The 23,055-nt window shown below is 40.4% G+C and overlaps 1 protein-coding gene across 2 annotated transcripts in view; it reads left to right on the forward strand.

The window, feature by feature from the left end:
* Window positions 1-585: 585 nt before the first annotated feature.
* The window catches only part of ALKBH8 (alkB homolog 8, tRNA methyltransferase), a 46,206-nt gene continuing 23,736 nt past the window's right edge, over window positions 586-23,055 (forward strand). The window contains exons 1-8 of one of the 2 annotated variants that reach the window (XM_083854310.1): window positions 586-729; window positions 3,846-3,981; window positions 4,842-4,982; window positions 6,882-7,122; window positions 8,083-8,214; window positions 9,039-9,134; window positions 10,457-10,561; window positions 13,612-13,682. In XM_083854310.1, coding sequence (XP_083710436.1) covers window positions 4,851-4,982; window positions 6,882-7,122; window positions 8,083-8,214; window positions 9,039-9,134; window positions 10,457-10,561; window positions 13,612-13,682 — 777 coding nt within the window. In that variant the 5' untranslated portion in view covers window positions 586-729; window positions 3,846-3,981; window positions 4,842-4,850. Of the gene's footprint in view, window positions 730-3,845; window positions 3,982-4,841; window positions 4,983-6,881; window positions 7,123-8,082; window positions 8,215-9,038; window positions 9,135-10,456; window positions 10,562-13,611; window positions 13,683-23,055 lie in introns of those variants that run through there. The other variant, XM_083854311.1, reaches the window with a different exon arrangement.

The following is a 23,055-nucleotide window of genomic DNA, read 5'->3' on the forward strand; positions in this document are numbered from 1 at the left end:
CCATGAAGAAAGGCCTCCTAATGTCCAACCTGAACCTTCTACAACTTAAGACTACGTCCTCTTGTTCTGTCACTTGTTACCTGGGAGAAGAGCCTGATCCCCACCCGGCTACCCCCTCCTGTCAGGCAGTTACAGAGAGTGATGAGGTTCCCCTGAGCCTCCTTTTCTCCAGGCTAAACACCCCCAGCTCCCTCAGCTGCTCCTCACAGCACTTGTGCTCCAGACCCTTCCCCAGCTCTGTTGCCCTTCTCTGGACACGCTCCAGCCCCTCAATGTCTTTCCTGCAGGGAGGGGCCCAGAACTGAGCACAGGATTTGAGGTGTGGCCTCAGCAGTGCCCAGGACAGGGGGACGGTCACTGCCCTGGTCCTGCTGGCCACACCATGGCTGATCCAGGCCAGGATGCCATCGGCCTTCTTGGCCACCTGGGCACACCCTGGATCACGTTCAGCTGCTGCTGACCAGCACCCCCAGGTCCTTTTCCATCAGGCAGTTCCCAGCCACTGCCCCCAGCCTGCAGTGCTGCCTGGGGTTGTTGTGACCCAAGAGCAGGACTCGGCACTCGGTCTCGTTCAATCTCAAAGCTTGGCTTACCTGACGTGTAATAAAGCCACACACATCCTCACTCGCTAAACCCTTGCCGAGCCTCCTCCCCTCCCGGGGCGGTGCTGTGGGGGCCGCGGGGCGGTGCCGGTGCCGGTGCCCGCCCCGACATGGCCGCGTCCTGCAGGTAACGCGCCCGCCGGGCCGGGGCTGCGGCGTTCGGGCCTCTCCCGGCTCTGGCTGGGGACGGGGAGCCGCGGGGGCCTCTGCCCCTGGTTCCCCTCCCCTTCCATCCCCGCTGTGCCGCCCTGTGCGAGGAGCAGAGCCCGTGGCGGCCTGGCCGCGCCTCCCGCTCTGTCTGTGTCCCTGTCAGGACGAGGTGGTGTAAGGGGGATAAGGCCACGGCAGTCCCCACGCCTGCCTCACGGCTTTTACAGCCTCCCCGTGTGTGCTCAGGGCAGAGCAGAAGGGACACCGCTGTGAGGGCGGTGAGGCCCTGGAACAAGTTGCCCAGGAGGTTGTGGGTGCCCCAATCCTGGCTTGTTCAAGGCCTTGAGAAAGCCAGTCTGGTTGATCTTTAAGGGCCCATAGCACGGGGTTTGGGGCTGGTTGGTCTTTAAGGTCTATTCAAAGCCTTAACATTCTGTGATTCTAAGGCGCGCTCCTGTGGTTATTCCTGTTTTCGTTGCTGTTTGCAGCAGTGCCCAGAGCCCGGGGATGGCGGGGTGGGGGGTTTGGTGCTGGCGGCCCTGGCAGGGCTGGGATGAGGCCGCCGCGGGGATGTGCTGGTGCCTTCAGGCGCCTTTGGCCAATGACAGGGCTATTAAATCTCACCTTCTGGCCTCCTGAAGATATATATAGATATTTCCCCAAATGTCTGTGTGAATACTGTGCCCTTATACGTTTGGTGTGGCGTGTCTGCGGCACAAAACTAAGTCAAAACTGAGTAACAAAAAGCCCAGTTTATTTATCCTTGGTCGTGGCGCTCCCTCTGCCGACAGCCGCTGCTCGGCTCTGCCCGGCCACCGGGTACTTTGGTTTTCAGAGGTGCCTTCTACAGCAAATAGAGGCTTCTACAAAATCAGCGTTGCATTAAAGCTTTACATTAACCTTTGTAGTAACTTCAGGCCATTTTGTGACGTGATATAACCTTAGCTCGTATTGCAAGGCATTTTCAGTTTGTATTTTCAGGGGATACTTTTATAAATACTTGTAAAACTAGGTGGTAACAGTAATGAACGCAACAGTGGATTAACACTTTTTCTTCTGTAGTCATAGTGGCCTTTCTAAAGGAGGTGTGAGATCCGAGCAAATGAAGTTTCTATAGTTGAGTGTGATTCCTTTATTCAGAAATTAGGGCAGACTTGGTTTCTGTGTCTGCTGAATTGAGCCACTGGTAATGATGCAACAGACAAGACAGGGAGTTTAGACCCAGTTCACATTCTGCGAAAACTGCTGAGTGTTGTGGGACAGGTCATGTCTGCCAGTGTTATGTGCTGTTTAGACAGCTGAATCGTACCTCAGCTGTCCCTTGTTCAGGGATTATGAAAGGATAAAAAGTAGTCTTCCAGCTTCAGTTTCTGTGCTAGTTTGACAAATACTGTGTGTGGCATGACTTCTTTGCTTTTGCCTGGAGAATGTGGGAGTTTGTGAGGACCTGACTCCAGGCCTGTCTAAACTTAGAGCTGCTTTCCCCAGAGATCAGATGGAGTCTTCCAGTTTGTAGAGGTGTAGATGTTATAGGAGAGACCTGACCCTTTCAGTTTGAAGTCCTCTGTTCTGCTTGACAGTGGTCTGACTGGTATGGGGGATGTGCATAGCCTCCTTGCTTTTCCATCTGAGTCCAGTTTGCTTGGTTCCAGAGTATTAACCTGTCCTGTATTTTTACTCTCTTTCTGTAAACTCAAAGTTAAAGATGTGTCACTTTCCTGTGAAGTAGTTTGGGACTGCCTGACACCCTGCACAGAGGAACCTGCACATGTGTAGGCCGTAAAGATGTGGGCCTTTGTTCACCTGTGTGTGGCAAATAAAGAATGAGCTGTGGCCTGTTTGCAAGTGTGCCATCAGGAAGGCAAAATCATTATTTAAGAAGGTTTAAACCAAGAGTTTGAGGAAGGGAAGGGAGGGGAAAAATCAGACTATAAAGTAGGCAAAAAGTCCTTAATGAGCACTGTTGCTTTAAAGGGAAATGGCACAGTTCCTAAGAAATCTGTAATAAAACTAATTTTGCAGAGATCAAGATTGATTCTATAACTCATTAATCTTTTCAGCCTCTACACTTAATTTCTGAAGTCATGTGTAATAATTATTTTCGTAGTCTTCTCCTTTTTTCTAACATTTTGCCCTGTTTCAGTTATATTACTTGTGAGATTTTTGTCTCTTGCATTTTGCCTCCGTTGCATGTGAGCCTTGATTGTGCTTGAGTTCTCTCTAAGAGATCCTAGAAAATGTCAAGAGTCTAATGGTTGTAGGATGGATTTTGGTGCTGAATAATTTATTAAGTGGGGGTTTTTTTTGTGTTTTAATTTTTTTAATTTTTTTTTAAATTTTTTTTAATATATAAAAACTTGAATAGTGCCAGGAAGTCAGGGTTCAAACTGTTACAGCCTTGCACGTGCCACCTCAAACTTGACAGCAGGCATCTGAAACCATTCCAGGAGAGAATTGTTGATGCCCACCATGCTGGTAACTTGCTACCTTTGCTTGAAATTGTTTTTGACAAGGGTTTCAATTCATTTAAGACCACTGTAAAATTGTGTTTGAGAATGGAAGAGGAATGAGCTAGTAAGTGGAAAAGAAGGGCAAAAGACTGAGTCATCTTTGACAGCATTTATCCTGCTGCTTTTTGGAGGATTAGAATCTTTTATTTCCATGGAGTGCTTTCGTCATTCTGATTATTTTTAAAGTTTTTTCTTGTGGAGTTCAGTTAAAAGTTGTGCAAGCTGATGATGGTAATGCTGCAGCAATGACAGGGAATACATACTTACAGCTCCCGTGCAATGCTTCAATATTTCATAACAATTTTGCTAGCTTATCCGTGCTTGTTTAAAACGAAGTTTTTGCTAAGTCATTCAACATGAAGTTGCAGCAAATACTAAAAGGAGGGGTTTTTTACCTTTACCATTTTTTGTAGTACATTGTCATACTATCATGACTGTGTCTGCAGTTTAGGTATTGGGAAGCAGCTCTGTAGTCATACAAGCCAGAAGGCATGCAAGTGGAGGAGTGACTTACATATAGGGGTAATTGACCTAGTTTTGTTTTTTCTTTAAAAATAACTGAAACAAACCCATTTTTTGACAGGAAGAGAAGATGGAAAGATTGTTGTCAGGTCGATGATGATAAAAAAATGAATAGGACAGACAACTGCAGTTGGATTGTCCAGCTATGCTGTTAGGAGGACTTTTGGCAAAGAAGAGAAGATACCTCTAAAATACAGGTAAGGGGTTATGTTATAGGGAGAGATAAAGATGAGAGAGAGAAAGTCAAGCTGCGTCAATGTCTGGGAGTTTTCTCATGATCTTACATGAGATCTAGACTCCTCCCTAGGATTTGAAGGAAGTAGGAAAAAGGAAGGAAAAGAAAGTAGGCTCAGAGAAATATGGGAAGGTACTGTATGATCTCAATATAGTGTTAGTGGCAAAAGATGCAGCAAAACCTGGAGAATGCCAGTGACCTTTAAGTACTCACTGGTTGGTAAATGCTGTGTTGCCATGAAATTCAGTAGTTTGTTTATATATATATATATATATATATGTACACAGTTTTCTGTTCCTTCTCACAACAGGAATGTGATTTGCATTATGTTTGGGAGGTGTGGTAAATGATGTGCGGAGCATCCTAGTTGCTTGCTCTAGGACATCTAAGTATTGCACACATTCTTTTACCCTCAAGAAAGGCAAGTTTGGCCAAATGTCACACTTGGTTGCAACTAGGTAAAAGAAACCAAACGTTTCATCTCCAGCTCAAGCATTTGGGGAGGCATGAGAATAACTGAGAAGCTGAGACAATACAAATCTCATGGCAGTTCCACACATAATTTTTTTCTCGTGTTCTACTCTAGAGAAACTATAGAGAGAAGCAAATCAGCTGAAATTACTGTATGAAAACAGGAGGGGCAGACAGGTTAAAACCCACAAACGGATGTAGTGATAATGTGACTGTGAATAAAGGAGTGAAGAGGAAGAGAAAAATGGGAAAATGAAATCAAGCATCATAGCAAACTTTTAAAGCTTTATTTTTGAGAGAGATCCTTTTCAAGCAGGACACTCACTATGTGTTGTTATTTCTGCTTTCCAGAACACCAGTATGGAAGCTGAAACCAGTGAAGATCATTTGAAAGTCCAGAAAATGAAGAAGAAGGTATTGAGGAAGCAGGTCAGAGCTCAGCATACACTGATGAGACATGAGGGCATAAAGTGCATCCCCCACGCCACACAGGTGAGTGGTAGTTGTGATTTTGATGGTGCTGTTAAAATGCTGCTTATCTGTGTTCTCTTCTCACACATGTCTTGTGTAAAATGCAGTTCTTAAAAGTGCACTTCCTGAGATTGAGGGGTTTCTGTGGTTCTTTGATTTCAGAGTAGAACTGTACTTCAGCAGTTCGGTGTCTGGAGAGACTTTGATGGCCTTTGGATAAGGCTTTTTTCTAACCTGGAACAGTAGTTACTTGCGTTGAGGAGCGAACATTGGAAATGCTATTGAAGTAGATAAACTTTTCTTCTCTTTCTCTGTGGTTTCTTTCTTTTTTTTTTTTCTTTTTTTTTTTTTTTTTTTCCTCAGGCTTTTAACTTTTGTATTTTTCTATCCTCCATAGTTTTCTGTCAAGTGTCATTCACCTCATCTAAGCTCCCCATTAAAAGCATGTCTATCTTGGAAATCCTTTCCATTTTGTTTTTTCTTCTAAACGAAGTAAGGCTGTGGTTCCGTGGAAATTGAACTAGTTGGCTGAGTTGTAGCTGTTTAAGTGGGGACAGCTTTCTTCTTCCTTGCAGAAAAGAGACCTAGCAACTTAGATTTTTGATTTGTAGTGTTCTGCCACAGTAGTTACAGCAGATCACAGAATGACCTATCAGATACTGATGTAGCAAAAAGTGACAGGAGCTTGCAGACAGAAAAGGAGGTTATTGTTTCTAATTTCCCTCTCTCATTTATGAAGAAATATAAATGGCTTGAAATGCTGTAGAGCAGTATAATTTACTCTATGCTTATTCATCCTGATCCTGCAAATTCTTCCCATTCAAATATGGAAACATTGGTCAGACCTTTATACTTTTTAACAATAAAATGTGGTCTAATTTTTTTGCTCAGATTTCACACCAAATGGACAGATGTCAATGGCTCAGCAATCTTGTTTATATTGTAAACTCTTTAGAACAAAGACTATTTTTCTAGTGTTGCTTGGAAATGGGTCTGTAATTTGGGACTTGTTCCCCTTGAAACTGTCCCAGGTACCAAATTATCCATCTAATCTATCCAAAGGATAATTCTGGGGTCCAGCAAGGTCCTTTTTGGTGACAGAATATTTGAATAAGTGATACATGAAACAAAATCATAGTGCTAGTGGTAAACTTGTGTCAGGATTATAGAAAATATTTCCAGGCTTTGTGTAAGAGTCTGACTATCCCTAAATTACGTCAGTTGCTGCATGTGCTGCAGCAGTTGTGTAGTGGGGTCTTTGTAGAGTAGGTGAAAGGAGGGTTTTGAACTTCTGCCTGTCTTTCACACACATGGGTCTCTCCATCAATAATGTTCTAGAAAATGGCAGTAATTAATAATGAGGTAAACAATGAAAAACATGATCCATAGTGGAGAGCCTGATACAGAGCTTAGAACAGATGTTAACAGAGTCTTCACAATAGGCATAATCACAGCACTGCTCAGTGTATAATTATTTTTTTAAATGGCCCTCCACTTTGGTTTTAAACCTCATTTTCTGTGGTTTTTTTTTTTTTTTAAGAGAAATGAAATGCTGTCATTTGAAATAATTGAACACTTTCCCCAGCTGTTTCAGAGACCTCCAAAATTATGTGTGCCAGTGTCACTGTTTGCTTGCAGTACACTTGATGCACACATGCCACTTCAAAGTGAGCATTAACTGGGGAGGTGTTTCTGATAGAGGCTGCAAGGCTTTTAGCCAGACTATGTGCTGGGCAAGCAAAGCTTGCCTTAGCCTTGTATAACAAGCTCCTGGAAATGTAAATATCTTGTGCAGAATACATAAAAGAGTGCTCATGGGTTTAATTTATAGTGCTATTCTCTTCGTAAAATGTTAGTTTTAAATGAACCACCAATAAACACTAATTCTTTTGTTTTGTTCTTTAATTCTTTTTCAATTAGAGCCTGGTTATTGCCAATGCTGGTCTTGGTAATGGGATGAGTAGACAGCAGTTGCTCAGGATACTAGAAGAATATGGAGCAATGGAAACACTCTTAATGCCACCAAATAAACCATATTCATTTGTGAAATACAGGACAACAGAAGATGCCAAGAAGGCATTTAATGCCCTTAATGGAAAGGAAGTAACACTGGAAGACTGTGGCCAAAACATTGTTCTGTATATTAATTTTGTGGAAAAAGGTAGTTTTTCTGCTCTCCTATATATCCAGCTTCCTGCATACTGCTCCCCTTTGCTTTTACTTCCTGGGTTGTAAATATAGGTAAAAGAACATTAGTTTTTGTAGACACAGAGAATGAAAGCTAGAATCTGAGATTCAGGATGTAAAATAATCTTTGCCCCTTGTATTCCAGTTTAGGATACTCTTATTTCAACTCTATTACTTGGAAGCAAAAGGGAAAAAAAGATTTGAGTAATTTCCTGACCATTCAATACTGCACATGAAGGTTGTGTGATTAAGGAGCCTGGAGGGTCTCTGGACAGTTCAGTGGATTTCTTGTGTGTCCCTAGTCTAGCAATCTCTATCTCAGCTCCCAGAGGAAAAATATGTATAATGAAATTTCTGTCTTTTTTTTCCCCCTTCTCCCCAATACTTCTTGTGCATTCTGCCAGCAAAGAGCTTTTGTTGAGTTCTTAGGGTAGCAAACTGAATGTCTCAGCATCAGTGATGTTTCGTGCTCACCAAGGTATTATTCTTACTCCACATTTGTACATATTTGATTACAGAGAACTCTCTGTCTATGGAAGCAAACTGCTGATATGGTAAATCACTAATATTCTACAAAATTAAAATTAAATTTAGGTAGAACCTTGAAGTGACTAGTAAATTCTGTTTACCATAATTTTTACAGGAAAACCATAAGGGGGTTTGTGTTTGAATAGTGTAAAGTCTTATTTGTCTTATGCAGTAAAATTTTTCGAAGGTGCTTGAATGATGCAAAACTCAGACCTTACCCTGTTTTATCATGATAAAAAGGGATCATTCATTCTCCAAATAAGACCACAATGAGGACTCGATTGTATCATTAAACATTTCTACAGCTGTACTATATTCTCATACAAAGTAATTATATCCCCATAGGGAGCATAGGTTTTATTTTCTCTAGAGAGTGACAAAATTCTCTTTTTTTCATATACCTCAGTTTCCTTGCAAAATGCTGTTCCTACAAGCTTGCCTCCAGGCTTAATGGTGATTGAAAAGATTATTTCTCCAGAGGAAGAAAGGAAGATGTTGGAAAGTATTGATTGGAAAGGAGATGAAGATACTCAGAATGGTGGGTACAGCTATAGGAATCCAGACATTCTATACTTTTAGGCTGTTTTTTTCCTGCAGTTTCAGGTTACAGGAAGTTTACATCTTGCTAAATGTATTGTCAGAAATGATTCTGTGTTTGTTCTTAGCATATTAGAATTTGGATCTTAGACTGCAAATGATCAGCTCTTTGGGGCAAGTGATCTGAATTGATATTCTAGAATGGATTAACTTGAATAACAAACCTGCATCCAAAGACAATTAAAGTATTTTTTATGTGCTTGGCACAAGACTGTTTGTAATTTGATGTCCAACTGAAGAGCCATGTCTTCTTTTATGTAAAAAAATAACTTAGTGAGGCACACATTCTGGAGGTTTTTATACTCTCACTTGTGGAGTTAAATCCTTCAGTAAACAAATTCTTGGAAATCACTTCAGAGTTCCTGTGTCAATTAGTTCCATGCAAAGGGTTATGTTGACCTTACTAATGTGTAACTTGGTGATTAAAGTAGGGTGTTCATCAGGTGTAAATTCAGAGAGCAGGGCAAGAAAAAGATGCATTAAGCTTGGGTCAAAAAAATTGATATTCCCTGCTTCTTGCATGTACAAACCCATCATCCCTTTGACTCAAAACAGCAGTGAATGTGATGCTTGATGAATTGCAAAAGATAATAAGCAGAAGTGTGTGCATGAAGAACGAGGGTTACATACACCGTTTTAACTGCTAATTAAAGAATGTTTAGGCTTAACAGGTAGGATGGAATAGAGAAACACAATAAATTGCCAGCAATGTTTCATGTAGTCTTATGTAGTCTAATCTTACTTTTAACTTACGTGTTTTTACAGCCCAGAAGACTTTAAAGCATAGGAGAGTAAAGCATTTTGGATATGAGTTTCGCTATGATAACAATAATGTTGATAAAGACAAACCATTACCTGGAGGTGAGAACTTCCCTGTTAAACTGTGCTTATTTTACACTGATGTTTGAACCATTATGTAAAGCCTTTAAGCCTCGCTGAGTTATGGCTGTGAGAGTCTGGTTAAAGCAGCGCCTTTGCTGTATTTTAAGCACACATGAAAGTGCTTTTGAATTTTGAGATTCAGTCCAAATTATTGTTAGTGCTTTAAGCTTGTTGTCCAGTCACTTGGAGCCAGAGATTGCTGCTTTTTGTTGAGGTCTGGTCAAAGAAGGCTTTTGGGATTGCAATTGTCATTCCTTTTTAGCTTTTTCTTCCATAAAACAATTACGTGTTTCAAATTGCATATTAATTTATTTGGGGGATGTGACGTATATTGCTGTATATATTTATCTTAACCAGCTTGAAGCTTGCTGGGTGCACTCAAATAAAATTTCCTTTGCTCTGAAAGCAATTTTGTAAAGGTTTCAATAACTCATATTTGGAGTTGAAAGCTGTGAGTCAGAGCAAAGCAAGTGAGTCATCTCATAAACATAGATTTAAAAATAGTAAAATGGGAGAGTTAAATTCCTGTAGAACTTGAAGGTGCTTAAGGTGATGCATGTGTGCTGAGGTGGATGTAGCATGCAACAGAAGGAGTCTGGTTATATTAAGATTTTAACTGTGAAGCTATATCATGGTAAGAAGATTGATATGTGAATTGCTTTCTAGTCTCACAGACTATTTTATGTGTGAGAAAAGCATAAACACTTCTTGGGAGAAAACAAGAATAAAAATCAGTAGATTCATGGAAGGGAGAGTAGTAACATGTTTGTTGATGCTACCTTCAGCAGAATTTTTCAATCAAATCCTCAGGTAAAATAGCAAACCAAAGCTTCAGTGGAGGACTATACCTTCCATTCCTGTTTCAAGACCAGCTTAATTTCAGTAGATTTTTTTGGTGATATTTAATTTAATTCAGTAGCATTTATTCCAGGGAATAATTTTTTAGAGAGCTCTCTGCACAACTGACTCTCTGCATAGTAATTTTGCTTCTTGACTGCAACTTTTTATTGTAATTGGTGCAAATTTTGCCTCTGATTTGATGTGGTTTTATTTATGTGTAGAGGTACTACAGTTTGCATTTGTAAGAAGTAATCTGCTTTTGCATGCAGAGGCCTTGGGAGAATGGCCTTTTTAATTTTGAGATCTTAAAAATTTCTGATATGTGTTTTAGCAGCAGATGCAGAGTAATCATCATTAAAGATGGACTTGCATGTATATGAAGCTAGTTATAGCTATTTTCCTGATTATATTTATTGTAAAAAGCTGTCCTGTCTAGTTTACAGTTCTGTTTCTATAACTAGGTCTTCCTGAAATTTGCAGCCCATTCTTGGAGAAGTGCTTAAAGCAGGGATATATCAAACATAAGCCTGATCAACTGACTGTGAATCAGTATGAACCTGGACAAGGTAAGTTTATTTGTCCCTCCAAAATTTTGAGCTCTTTATTTTATATAGTGGTTTACCATGGTAGGTAACTAAGCACCATGCAGCTGCTTGCTCACTCCCCTCACTGAGGTAGAGGAGAGAATTGGAAGATGAAAGTGAGGATACTCATGAGTTGACATCAAGACAGTTAAATAAGTTAAAAAAAAAAAAAAAAAAACCAAACAAAAAACCAAAACAAACAAAAAACCACACAAAAGAAGACAAGTGATTAAAAAAAAAAAAATCCTTGGCTACTGGCCAATCAGTGGTCAGCCAGTCCGTCCCTGAGTAATGACATCCCTTGTAAACTTGACCCTTAGTGTTGTTACTGATTATATGAAATATTCTTTTGGTCAGTTGTCCCAGCCCCCTCAGCTTCTTCTGCACCCCCAGCTGACTTGCTGGCAAGGAAACATGAGAACCATAAAAGACCTTGATGCTGTGTAAGCACTGCTCAGAACGAGGTAAAACATCCATGTGTAATCCACAGTTTTCACCACAAATCCAAAGCATAGCACCATACAGGCAACAAATAAACTACATTGTGGAACAAATAAACTACATCCCAGCCAAGCCAGTACAACTTCACTAAAAAGCAGGAGAGTGGAGCATCTAACTGTGGAATGGTGTAAGGACAGGATTTAACCTACAGGATTTTTACACCTGCTTGGTGTATTTCCTCTGTGACCAGATATGCTTTGAATCAAAACTAAAGTCTTAATATTGGTTTCTGCACATGGGAACTTAGGTTCAGAAGTGCAGTTTTTGATGCCACTATTATGGAAAATAATGGTGTTTGAGTCCAAGGCCATGATTTGAAAACTAACTATAAAAAGATACAGGAATAAGTAGTCATACTTGGTCTTCTAGTTAAGTGCATTTTTCCTACTCCAAACTTGTATTGCTTCCTGCAATGTGCATAGAGTCTCCAGGAAATGGCTCTTGCTGTTAGTACATATGATATAATGTTGGTGCATGTGATATAGGGAGTCTTAAGTATGATGCAAGCAGTGTTCCCTTATCTTAGAAATAAGGAATTACTGTGTTTTTGTAATTTTTCCCAAACTAGAGGCTTCTGAAGAAAAATAAGCTGCTAATCACACCTCTAGGGGATAAATCACATGCTGCACTTTTTGCTAAGCTTAGTCATGAAAGTTAAGTATCTGGCTTGCTTTCCAGGGTGAGCATCTCATTTGTCCTCAGGAAGAAAGAACAATGGCTTTACTCTCAGAATTAATGTCTGACAGCTATTATGGTGTCTGCTGAACAAGGGTCTGAAAAGCTGATGCTATTTGTTTGTTTATCTGGCAATCTGTTAAATTGATCTAGTTGTGTACTACTGGCTGGGGTATCTGAGGAGATTAGTTAGATTTGTAGATTTCTATCAAGAATGGAAGCAGACTTTTTTTAAGAATTAAACAAAAACCCAAGCCCAAAGCAAAATACCCTTTCTTAAGTGCAAATTGTTATGATACGATTGAGCACAGAGTGCAATCAGATTAATCCTGCCTGCATCTTGGTTCTGAGCCATTTTTTCACTGGAAATGATCTTTGAAATTTTAGAAAATGAGTTATAGCTATGAGTATCTAAGCAGGAGGGGCCACACATAAGATACATTAAATGAGGTGGACAGGTCAGTGTGGTCTGGGTTGAATTATCAGTGACAGTGTAGAGAGCTGTCAGTGTTCTCCTGCTGCACAGTGCATTGCACAGACTTCAGTGTGCCTCTTAAGGCAGAGCCTCAGTGCTTTGTACCAAGGCAAAGTTATGAGCCATAACAAACAGGTATCTACCTGTCCTTGGTTTTCAAGTCTCACTGATTTTCTGTCAGATTAAATGTTGGTCTCATAAAGCACTTGTATTGTTTTCACTGAAACTAATGGAATTCAGAATATTTACATTTAGATGCAAAATCTGGTGTATAATAAGGGTGCTTTATAGAGCTGACTGACACTTTAGAAAAATTTGTTTTCAGCTCAGGAATTCTCTACCCAAATGCCCAAAAACCCAAAATGAACTTGGGTAGAATTTTTAACTGTTTCAGTTTGGACAATATAGGAATGATTCTGTCTTTCTTGGCCTGCAGTGGATCAGAGGAAGGTGCAGTTGCAGTTCTTCTGAGCTGTCTGCTGTTCCCCCTTGCTCCACTGCTGACTGCTGTTCCCCACCATGTGGTGAGATCTTGCTGTGACATGCTGCACACTGCTGTTCTAGCACTTGGTGTTAAAATGTGTGACACAAGCTGCAGGGATTGGCAGTTTCTTTCCAATTAGCAGATGTGAAAGAGAAATCTAAACAAACCCTAAGAAATGACTGTCCTTTTGGCAATTCTCAGTTATATCTGTGTACTCATACATGCACTAACAGATGTATTATCCTGGGGTTAGCCTAGCAGTGATGTGTGTCACTTAGTTAGGAAGTGCAAAGCAGAGGCAGGACTTGATCTTAACAGTGCCTGCCTCAGAGGTAGTAGGTCCTAATGCTAAAGCTGAAGCCCTTAATGCTGTCATTTGCTTAGGAAACAGAGGGATTTGAGATTGCTTCTCTGTGAAGGGAGTGAGGAAGAAATGTATGATTATGGATGAACTAAAGCCCAAAATTGTCATATGTACCATAACTGTACTATAACCATACTATAACTGTTGGTGTTAAGGGCTAAACTGCCTACAAGGAGAGCAAAGTGCTTGAGCTGCTCTCTGCAGCAGGGAGAGAATTTGGAGTCATCCAGGAGTGAGTGAGGCCTTGGAATAACCTGAACTATGTTCTAGGTATTTCTGCTGATTATACAAGACGCTTAGGTTAATTGAGTCCATCTAATCTGGGTGTGTAAATAAGGCAATTGCCCTGAATCCTTACAGAAGGCAATTCCCTTTTTTATGATAAGTTTTGTTTGTTTGACCGTATGTATCCCAGTTTTCCATATGGACATCCATAGAAATAGAGCTTTCTAGTGGAGATAGCACTCTATTACTGTTGTTGTTGCTATTATTATATTGACTTTTTTGTTGTTTCGTTTTTTTTTTTTAAACAGGAATTCCTCCTCATACTGATACACATTCTGCTTTTGAAGATGAAATAATCTCTCTCAGTTTGGGAGCTGAGGTAAACTTAATGTTTGCATCTGGTCTGATGCTTTACTGAGAAATTCCATTTTTGCATTGATTTCCATGGTGTCTGTCCACATTCGTCCAAACTTGATATTAAGTATGAAAGATGGTGTGATATGCTAATTAAATGAGGAACTGCAATACAAAGTTGTCACTGGACAATTTGTCAGTGATATCAAGGATTTTTAAATCTTGGCATCCAGGTTTTTGTATTACAGCATACCTTTGTGATGGTCTCAAAGATGGCCAAAAGCCCAGTGATTTTAATTGTGTAAAATACAAACCTTTCTGGGAAGTGGACTGCTGGGAGTGTTTTGAAGTTGTAAAAGGTTGGAATGTGTGCATTTCAACAAGGCACAACAGCCAGACTTGGACCATTTCTGGATATTTCAGGTGTAGGTGCTGGATGACAGCCTGTTAGGCATGTTACAAATTTCAATGCCTTTTCCTAATGGGCCATAAATACACTTTTCAGGTGCAGGCAATCAAAGCACAGATGTAGTAAAACAAGCCAGTGGCCCATGAAATGCTATATTTTTTGTGGCTTTTCTTTCTAGTACTTTTACCATTATTTATGATTTCTTTGTGGTTTTGTGCACTTAGCTCTTCATCTGATTTTAAAATGAAATATCAGTTGCAGTAATATTTTAGGAGTGGAGCCCCCTTCTCTATTCCCATTAAATCTTACAACAGACAAAATTTACACATTCTGTTAATAAATATTTGTACTTACACATACAGTGTCAGCCTTTGGTATCTTTCTCATCTTCTCTTTATTTTTCTCTCTGTAGGATGACTTTTTTTCCTACCTGAATACATTAGGCTGCAATGTGGTGGAAAACATGCATCAAGCCATGTGTCTTCTCCTTTCTTTGTTCTCCTCAACAGTAAATGCACACATTTACATAAAAAGTTCCATAAAGAAATAACCTTGCAACCCAGCTGGTTTTGTATTCTAGTTTGGAAATTGGCAGACACTTGGGAGGAAAAAAAGGAAGCGGAATGCCTCATTATACTGAGTAATGGAAAGAGCATTTCTTTCAATTGCTTATATGCTTGTCCCTCCAGGATCTGAGTTAGGCAGATTGGGATAATTAATAACTACAATAAATGCTTTGGCTTATGAAAAAGAAGTCTGGCAGAAAAGAGGACTAAAAACAAATGCCCTTCTAGCCTAGTCACTTAATTATCATCACGGATTCTCAAACTTCTTATATCATCTTCACAGGCCCACAGAACTGTTCAGGTTGGAGGGAATCTCTTAAGGTCATGTAGCCCAAGCTCTTGCTCAAGTAGGGTCAGCACAAGTAGGTTGTGCGAAGCTGTGTCTGGTTGTGTTTTGAATATGTTTGCAGATGGAGACTCCAGAACCCCTGTAGGCAATTTTTTCCAGTGTTGGACCTCTGTCACAGTAAAAATCCAAACTGATTCTTTGTGTTCTGATGGAATGGCGTGGGGTTTAAATTGTGCCCGTTGTGTCTTGTCCTGTTGATGGACATTGTCAGGAAGAATCTGGCTCCTTCTTCTTCATTCCTTCCCATCAGTTATTTATACACATTAATAAGAGCCATCTTACCTGACCCTGAGCCATCCCTTGTCCAGGCTGATCAGTCTCAACTCTCTGAGCATTCCCTTATGTAAAGATATTCCTTAATAATCTTGATGGCCCTGTCCTGGATATGCTCCAATAAGTCCATGGCATTCTTGTAGTGGGAAGCCCAGTCCCGTACCAGTACTGGACAGAGTACAAGAGATACCCCCTCACCAGGGCTGATAAGTAAGGAAGGATCACCTCCCTTTACCAGCTGAGCGCTCTTCCTAATGTAACCCAGGACACTGTTGGCCTTTTTTCTCCAAGACTACATTTCTGGCTCACGTTCAGCTTCTTGTCACCAGGACCTCAAGGTCATTTATGGCAAAGCTGCTTTCTAGCTCAGCAGCTGCCAGTGTGTAGGGATGCATGGGATTATTCCCGACCAGGTGCAGGACTTTGCACTTCTGTTTGTGGAACTTCATTGCTTCCTTTTGGCAGCAGTTGTCCAGCCGGTCCAGATCCTTCTGAATGGTGGCACAACCATCTGGTATCAGCCACTTCTCCTAGTTTTAGTTTATCTGCAAATGTGCTGAATGTGTGCTCTGCCCAATCATCCGGGTCATTAATGAAGTTGTTAAACAGTGCTAGCCCCAGCATCAATCCCAAGGGCAGCCCACTAGTGATGTGCCTCCAACTGCACTTCCTGCCACTGCCATTTTTAGTGGTACCTTGCAACCTAACTCACCTTACTGAGCATCAGTCTTTTCCTCAGTGGGGAATGAGTTTATCCAGTAACAAAGCACTCTGTACTGTTTTGTTAGAGGAATCATTGTAAGTTTGTTTCTGCAAGTCTGATTTATGTTGAAAAATGAATAGTTATTGGCATGTATGTTCATTTTAAATATTTTAAATTATTCACAAATAATTTTGTGAAATAAAGGCATGATTCCTCACAACACTGCATTTGTCTTCCATCAGATAATCTACAGCAATCCAGGTTCTTATACCTGTGTGAAATGAGGTGGAAATGTAGGTGTGAGATCCTCTTTCCTATCTTAGTCTCATGAAACAGCTTTATGAAGAGGCACAGAGTCACCAAGTGGTTGCCCTGATTGGTGCAATCCATCGTGTTTTGAGGAGTTTACAAGATGGATTAAACTTGTTTTGAAGGAGGAAAATCTCATTATTGCTTTGCACTTCTGCCTAGCTTATGAAAACTACTGAATAGTTAGAGGGCAAAGCAGTGAGAGGTGATTTGTCTTGTCCTATAATACTTCAGGAAGACTGGGGGTCTCAGGCTAATCATTCCTGCTTGTAACCCATTTCTTTGCCATCTCCTGGGAAATTGCAGAATAAAATGAGACTTCTAGAATGTCCTGTGGGCTTGTAATTGCATTTTATAGATCACCACATTCACCCTGTCTTTGTAGGAGCCAATACACTGAAAATATAAATGAATATCAATTTCAATGCTCTGTTATTGAATGCAACTTCCTTTTATTCAGAAATTGTCATACTAGGAAAGACAAGGCAATGTGTTAAATTTAGGTGAGTAATCTTTTATTCAGCTTAATGGCAAATCATGTTCTGTGTCCATGAATTTGAACAAAGTACTGCAAAACAGGGATCAGTCTTTTCTGTTGAGAATTTTGGTTTTATTTCAGTTAGGTGTTATTTTCAGTGCCTCCATTTGGTGTCTCTAAAGATTTACAGTTTTACAGTATTTCATCTTAGAAGCCTGGCCAAGTTTGCAGCTGTCTCAAAAGAATCCTAATTTTAAAGCCTGTGTCAAATTTCTCTTCACAGGTTTGCAGCAGGATCTTGATCAATATTGAGATTTCTGTTTCTCCACTTTTCCTAATTTGTCATTTTAAATGCTGCTGTGTAAGCCTTGATTCATTAAAACTTTAGAAATACAGAGGTAGCATTTCTGTTCTGAGCTAAGTAGTGCTATGAACGTCTGCAGCCCATAGAAGAATTTTCCCTTCCTGGCTGCAGATCTTACTCCCAGTCTAAAGTTACCCACACCCTGCAGTCCCTCCTCATCATCTCTGCCCTGCTGTGTCCAAGACTGCCCTGACACACCCACTGTGCCCTGCCAGAGAGCAAAGCACAGTCATAGTTTGCTCAAAAGGGCTGTTCTGCTGGCACAATATCCTGATTTATGCTGCTCTGTCTCATTTTCCCAAGATGCAGCCCCAGACTGGTCATTCTCTTCTCCTTAGCTCTGCTTTTCCTTGCCTTACTCTGCTTCCTATCCCTTGGCAAAAGGCTGGTACAAACACTGAGAACTGCTCTCCGATGCTCTGTCCAGGCCCTGACCCAATGTCTGAGGAAGGAAAGCTTTAGGAATGTCAGCCAGATTTGTGGCTCAAGGTTAAAGAGGGAGAGGGCATGTATAGATCATCCTTGACCTCTGCCTAGCTTCTGTTCATCTGAACATGTTCATCATCTCTTAGCCTGTGGATCTTAAATGCTTTGATCTGTAAAAAAACCCTGTGATTCTCTTAAGCCTTGAAAGAAGAGCAATGTTTCAAAGAAAAGCTTCACCAGACCTTTGGGTATGGTCATTCTAGAACTGATGGAATGAGGTATGCTGCTTCTGTTCATCTCTCAGTCTGATGATTGACCCTTTTTCTGGCACTTTTGCTTCTTATCTGTTGATCTGTTTCCAGTCTGTTTTGGCTAACAAACAGAAACCTGTAGCTGGTGTAGCAGCAGCTGTTTCTGTAATAGCTGAGAGATTTTATGAGAAGCCTTTAGAAAGTCTAGACTGTACCCAGCCTTTGACAGCAGCTGTTTCATGTCTTGCATGAGCTTTAATAAGATAGGCAGGCACTGGATATTGCTGTGTGGTCCAGCTCTTACTCTGCTTATCTTGGTTAGTTGCTAATTCTGTTTAATTTGCTGTTTACAATTATTGCTTTAATTTTCTTGTAAGGGAAGGCAGAAACCATCTTATCTATTTAAAGAATTACTATGGTAGTGGCTATACCAAAGGTTTTTTTCTCTATCTGTGCTGGCAGGATGATGGTAGTGGGGGAAATAGTAGTAATAGTCGTCACTACTTAAAAAGAGATTGCATTGGCAGAATCAAATTGTCTCTAATTTTAATCACTACAACCTAATGCTGACTTAGATGTGTTTTCAGATTGGGTAGGATTCCTAAAGCTGATGGGCTTTTGCAATCTGCAAGACAGGTGCAACTCAAGAAACATGTCTTACAGTCATGGAATTTATTGGTTCCAAAAGAATAGCAACTTGCAGTTGTCATATCATGATGGACTGTCACTGAGCTTGGATGAGATACAGGAACCACCAAAATCAAGGGAGAACTTCCTTTTAATGTAATTGAATATTGAAATATGCCATCTGAGATAAGCAACAAAGCATGCAGCCTCTTCATGGGAGCACTTACAGCAGTCTAACTGCCTCTTTTGGGAACGTTGAAACATTCTATTCTGAGGGGTTTTTTTCTGTGCTGGATGTCTCTTCCCCATTTGCATCCAGGATTCTGTTCACAGATACCAACACATCCTGCTGATGTTTCCACCTGATGGGTTATTTTAACCTTTGGAAGGGTCCTGAAAGCCCAGCTTTCATGTAAACTGTTTGGAGGGAACCTGTGCTGCAGTAAAAAAACCCTCCTTGGTTGTGGATAGCCTAACTCCTGTTTTTGCCAAAGGTAACAAGAGCAAGGCACCCACTGTGCAATTAATGCAGACAAGCATTTTTTTCCCAAGTACTGTAGAATCTGCTAATCAATTTCAATTTGTGTTGAGATGGTACAAGAAGAGCTTTCAGTCAGAATTGCCCCCAGAACAATGATTTGATAGCATTATTTCTCTAGGAGCTTTCTCTGATATCTTCTCAGCTACTTGGGAAGGACAAAATTAAAGCTAAGCTATGACAGAGCCATATTTCAAAGTTTTGTATGTAAAAATGTGCTTTTTTGCTCCCCTTTCATAGTGGTGAGACATTACAACTTCCAGCTGCCTCTTTGTCTGAGGCTGGGCACTTACTACCAGTGGGCCAATATCAGGTAAATAGATCTGCAAAGATTGGTCTCCTGTCTGCCTTCTGTTGGATTTATACCAGCCTGCCTTCCTCTCCGCAAAAGGAAGAAACTTATCATCCCCCATGGCTTTCCATAAAGCTGTTCCCCACTATGCAAAGCCTAGTAGCTCCTACTTCAATGTTGAGGAAGGAAGGCACCCTGTGGTTTGATTGCTGTGGGATCTCTGATCTGCAGAATGTGCTGTGACTTGCTGAGCTATTTCTCCTGAGTCTGCTAGAGTGGGAAGTTGCCTTACTCCGTTCTCTGCAGTGATTTTGTTTCCTGTTCATGGTCCATTATTTTGGCTACTGAGGGGGAAGGTAGAGCTGCAGTTCTTACCAGTTTGCTTTCTTCACAGTCAGTTGGTTTTTCTTTTTAGCATCCTGTGTTTTGTTTGAGCTGTTTAGTGTTCAGAAAGGGTTGTGGGAAGAATGTTCTCTTTGTCTCCTGAGCTCCTCTGGGCAGTGTATCCAAAGCGAATGTGGAGACATAAAAGAAACTGCAATTAGGAAGAATTTGAAAATGAAATCCACTCAATATCACATAGAAAAATACATAGAGATGCTATAAAGAATGTCATGCGGTTCCAGTTATTTTTGTGTGATTTGAGAAAACTCACACTGTGACTGAAATACTTTCTAAAATGTTTGCAGTCTGCATTAGGGCTTATGATTTTCTGATTGGGGTCATAACTGCTAAATAATGAAGGAAAACTTCCACTTCATTCCTTTACCAACTTGATTCTGTTTTAACAGAACCTGTTGTCTCCAGGCTATTTGCTGTTTCTGTAGTGTGCTTATTTTGTATGCTGAGGCAGCACCATTTCATTTTCAATTCTCAGACGTCTGGCTGTTAAGGCGCTACCGTGACACACAAATACAGATACTGAATTTTTCAGTGGAAGTAATTGTGCTCTATAAAAAGTCTTGCTATTCCATAGCTTTTGCTACATATTTCTAATTGGTTTTCATGTGGTAGGAAAAATGTAGATAGGTAACAGTCTTGGAAAAAACATTATATTGTGGTATACAGGACCACTCATTTTAAATTAAAACTTTTTTTTTCTCTCCTTTGTATTTCATGTCTCCCATGTATCCTTCACTATGATACATGAACCATTCTTCCGTGGTAGTGAGATGAATTAACTATTTAAATATGAAGTTTCTATTTATTCCAGAGAAAAAAATACAGTTATTGTAATAAAAGAAAACAAGCATCAGATAGGAGACCATCAAAAGCAATGTGGTCAACAGGCTGAGGGAGGGGATTCTCCCCCTCAACTCTGCTCTCACGAGACCCTTCCTGTAGTGCTTCATCCAGCTCTGGGACTGCCAACATAAGCAGGACAAGGACCTTTTAGAGAGAGTCTGGAAGAGGATCCTGAAATTGGTAAGAGAACTTCAGCTTCTGCTGTGAAGACAGGATGAGAAAGTTGGGATTGCTCAGCCTAAAGAAGAGAGGACTCTGGGGAGTTTTCCAGAACTTAAAAGGGGCCTCCAGAAAAGTTAGACAGGTATTTCTTACCAGGGAGTATAGTGACAAAATGTGGAGTAATGGTTTGATATTGAAAGAAGGTAGATTTAATTTAGATAGTAGGGAGCAATTCTTTACCATGAGGGTGGTGAGACACTGAAAGTTGTGAATGCCCCATGAGAAGGGTTGAAGCCATGGAAGGATTCAAGGCCATGCTGGATAGGACTTTGAGCTGGTGTAGTGGAATGTGTCCCTGTCCCAGGCAGGGGGTTTAGACCTAGGTACTCTTGAAGGTCACTTCCAAACCAAGCCATTCTATGATTCTGTGAAAACTAACAGACCATTTGAATTTCCATCTTAATTGGTATTTTTACAGCTGAAAATGTTTTTGAGTCAGGATTTGAGTTGGCATTCTTAAAATATAGTTCATTTTTTTTAGTAGAAACCTGTGTGTTGTTTTCTAGTACTTACCAATTTCTTTTTTTTTAAAGGATTTTTTTATTTTGTCAAGATGTTAATCAGTGGAAGTTACTTTAATTCTACATGTTATTTTTAGAAGGTCAGTACTTGCTGCATGAAATGGAATCCTGGTGTCTGCTACCAATTAAAAGCAAACAGGCTAAGCTGGAACATTAAAAACTTATCTTTAGTTGTTACATTTCAACTGTACTTCAGTTTTGGAATTCAATAAGGAAATCTAATTTCATTAGCCATTGATGTCATCTCTATTGTCAAAGGAGCCTATTTTAAGACTCTGGCAAATTTCATGTAGAAATGCTAGTCAGTCAATAATAATAATAATAATCACAAGTAGCTTATAAGCAAAGAAACAAGCTTAACTTGTTAAGCTCCTGCTGTGGTGTATTGTCTCTCTTGGCTTTGGACAGGACTTTGTAATAGCAGTATGTGTGGCACGTGGAGTTACAAGTCTGTCTGCATTTATACTATCTGAGAATAAATTTATAAATACATATATAAATATATATATATATATATTTATAAATATGTTTATACTCTACAAATCTGAGTATTTTGCACGCTTTAATGTTTCTGTTTTTCTTACCAGCTATGTTTTGGGAGGAGTTTCTCCATAGAGCTCTTGTTGCAGTGGAGTTGAACTTTTGCTGAGGAGCTAGCAGTTTTGAGCAGTTAAAGTGTGCTGGAGCTGTCAGGCGTGTGATGCTGATACACTTGGCAGAAGGATTCTGTCGATGGGAGGAGAGTTGTGCCCTTGGCAGAGAAGCAAGTAGGCAGGCAGCCTGTTGGTGCTGCCCAGGGCCAGTGCAGGGAAAACCCTGGTCTGTTTTCTGCTGGGGCAGCGGAGGAGTGGTTGGAGGAAGCCAAGACTGATGGTGCAGCAGAAAGCAGAAAACTGGATACTTCAGAGTCCCTTGGGAGGTGTTCTTGTTACTCCTGCCCTTCCTCTTACTGCTTGTATTTCTGCCATGTGTGTTAGCACAGTCAGTTGTAAGTTCAGGGCCAGATGTGGAGGCCTTGGTTACAGCCCTTTTGTGTAACTTTGGCTGCATTATGAGAAGACAGTCATTGTGCTAATGAAGCAGATGGAGGGAATGACAGAAGAAAGAGATGACATTGTTTATGATGAAAATCAGCAGTGTTGGAATACTGCCTATCCAAATTTCAGAATGTGTTTTCCCTTTTTGGTTGTTTTCCTTGCTTTGAAATAACATGTATATGTCAGATGTGTGGGACCTCTATGGTGTGAAACATAGTAATTGAGTAATTGATAAAAAAGTTTTCTTCAAATGATTTTAAAGAAGTGTCTTTGTGTCATTTGGGTCATGCAGTGTTTCGAATTACACTTTATGGCCACAGGAAACATCATTAACTAAGAAGATGGCTTTTATTGGCTTTCATTAGTTTTTGGGTTTTGTTTGGATTTTTTTGGTTTTCTTTTGGGGGGGGATGTTGAGAGTTATATGCTTTTGACTACTAAGGAATGAGGTTTCCTAATGTATGTAAGCAATTTCTTTAAATTCATGCCAGATCTTTGTTCCTCAGTAGATTTCCCTTTTACAGTGAAGATGTAGAGGATTAAGAAACAGGCCATATGGTAGTTTCTATAGCAATAAATTAAAAACCATGTCTTGTCAGCCTTTATGAGATATGATACAAGAGTTAGTTTGGGAGGGCACTGTTTGCACGTCTTGTATCCTGGCAGTTCTCTTTCATTGTAATGATCTCTGGGACAGTGGTTAGATGCAGGTATGAGAAGGACTAGCAGACCTTTGTTTCAAACAGTGAGTGCATAAATTCATCATTTCATCCCTTTGAATTATAGGT

This window comes from Zosterops lateralis (assembly GCF_965231275.1).
Source record: "Zosterops lateralis genome assembly, chromosome: 2".
In the NCBI taxonomy this organism is placed as follows: Eukaryota; Metazoa; Chordata; class Aves; order Passeriformes; family Zosteropidae; genus Zosterops; species Zosterops lateralis.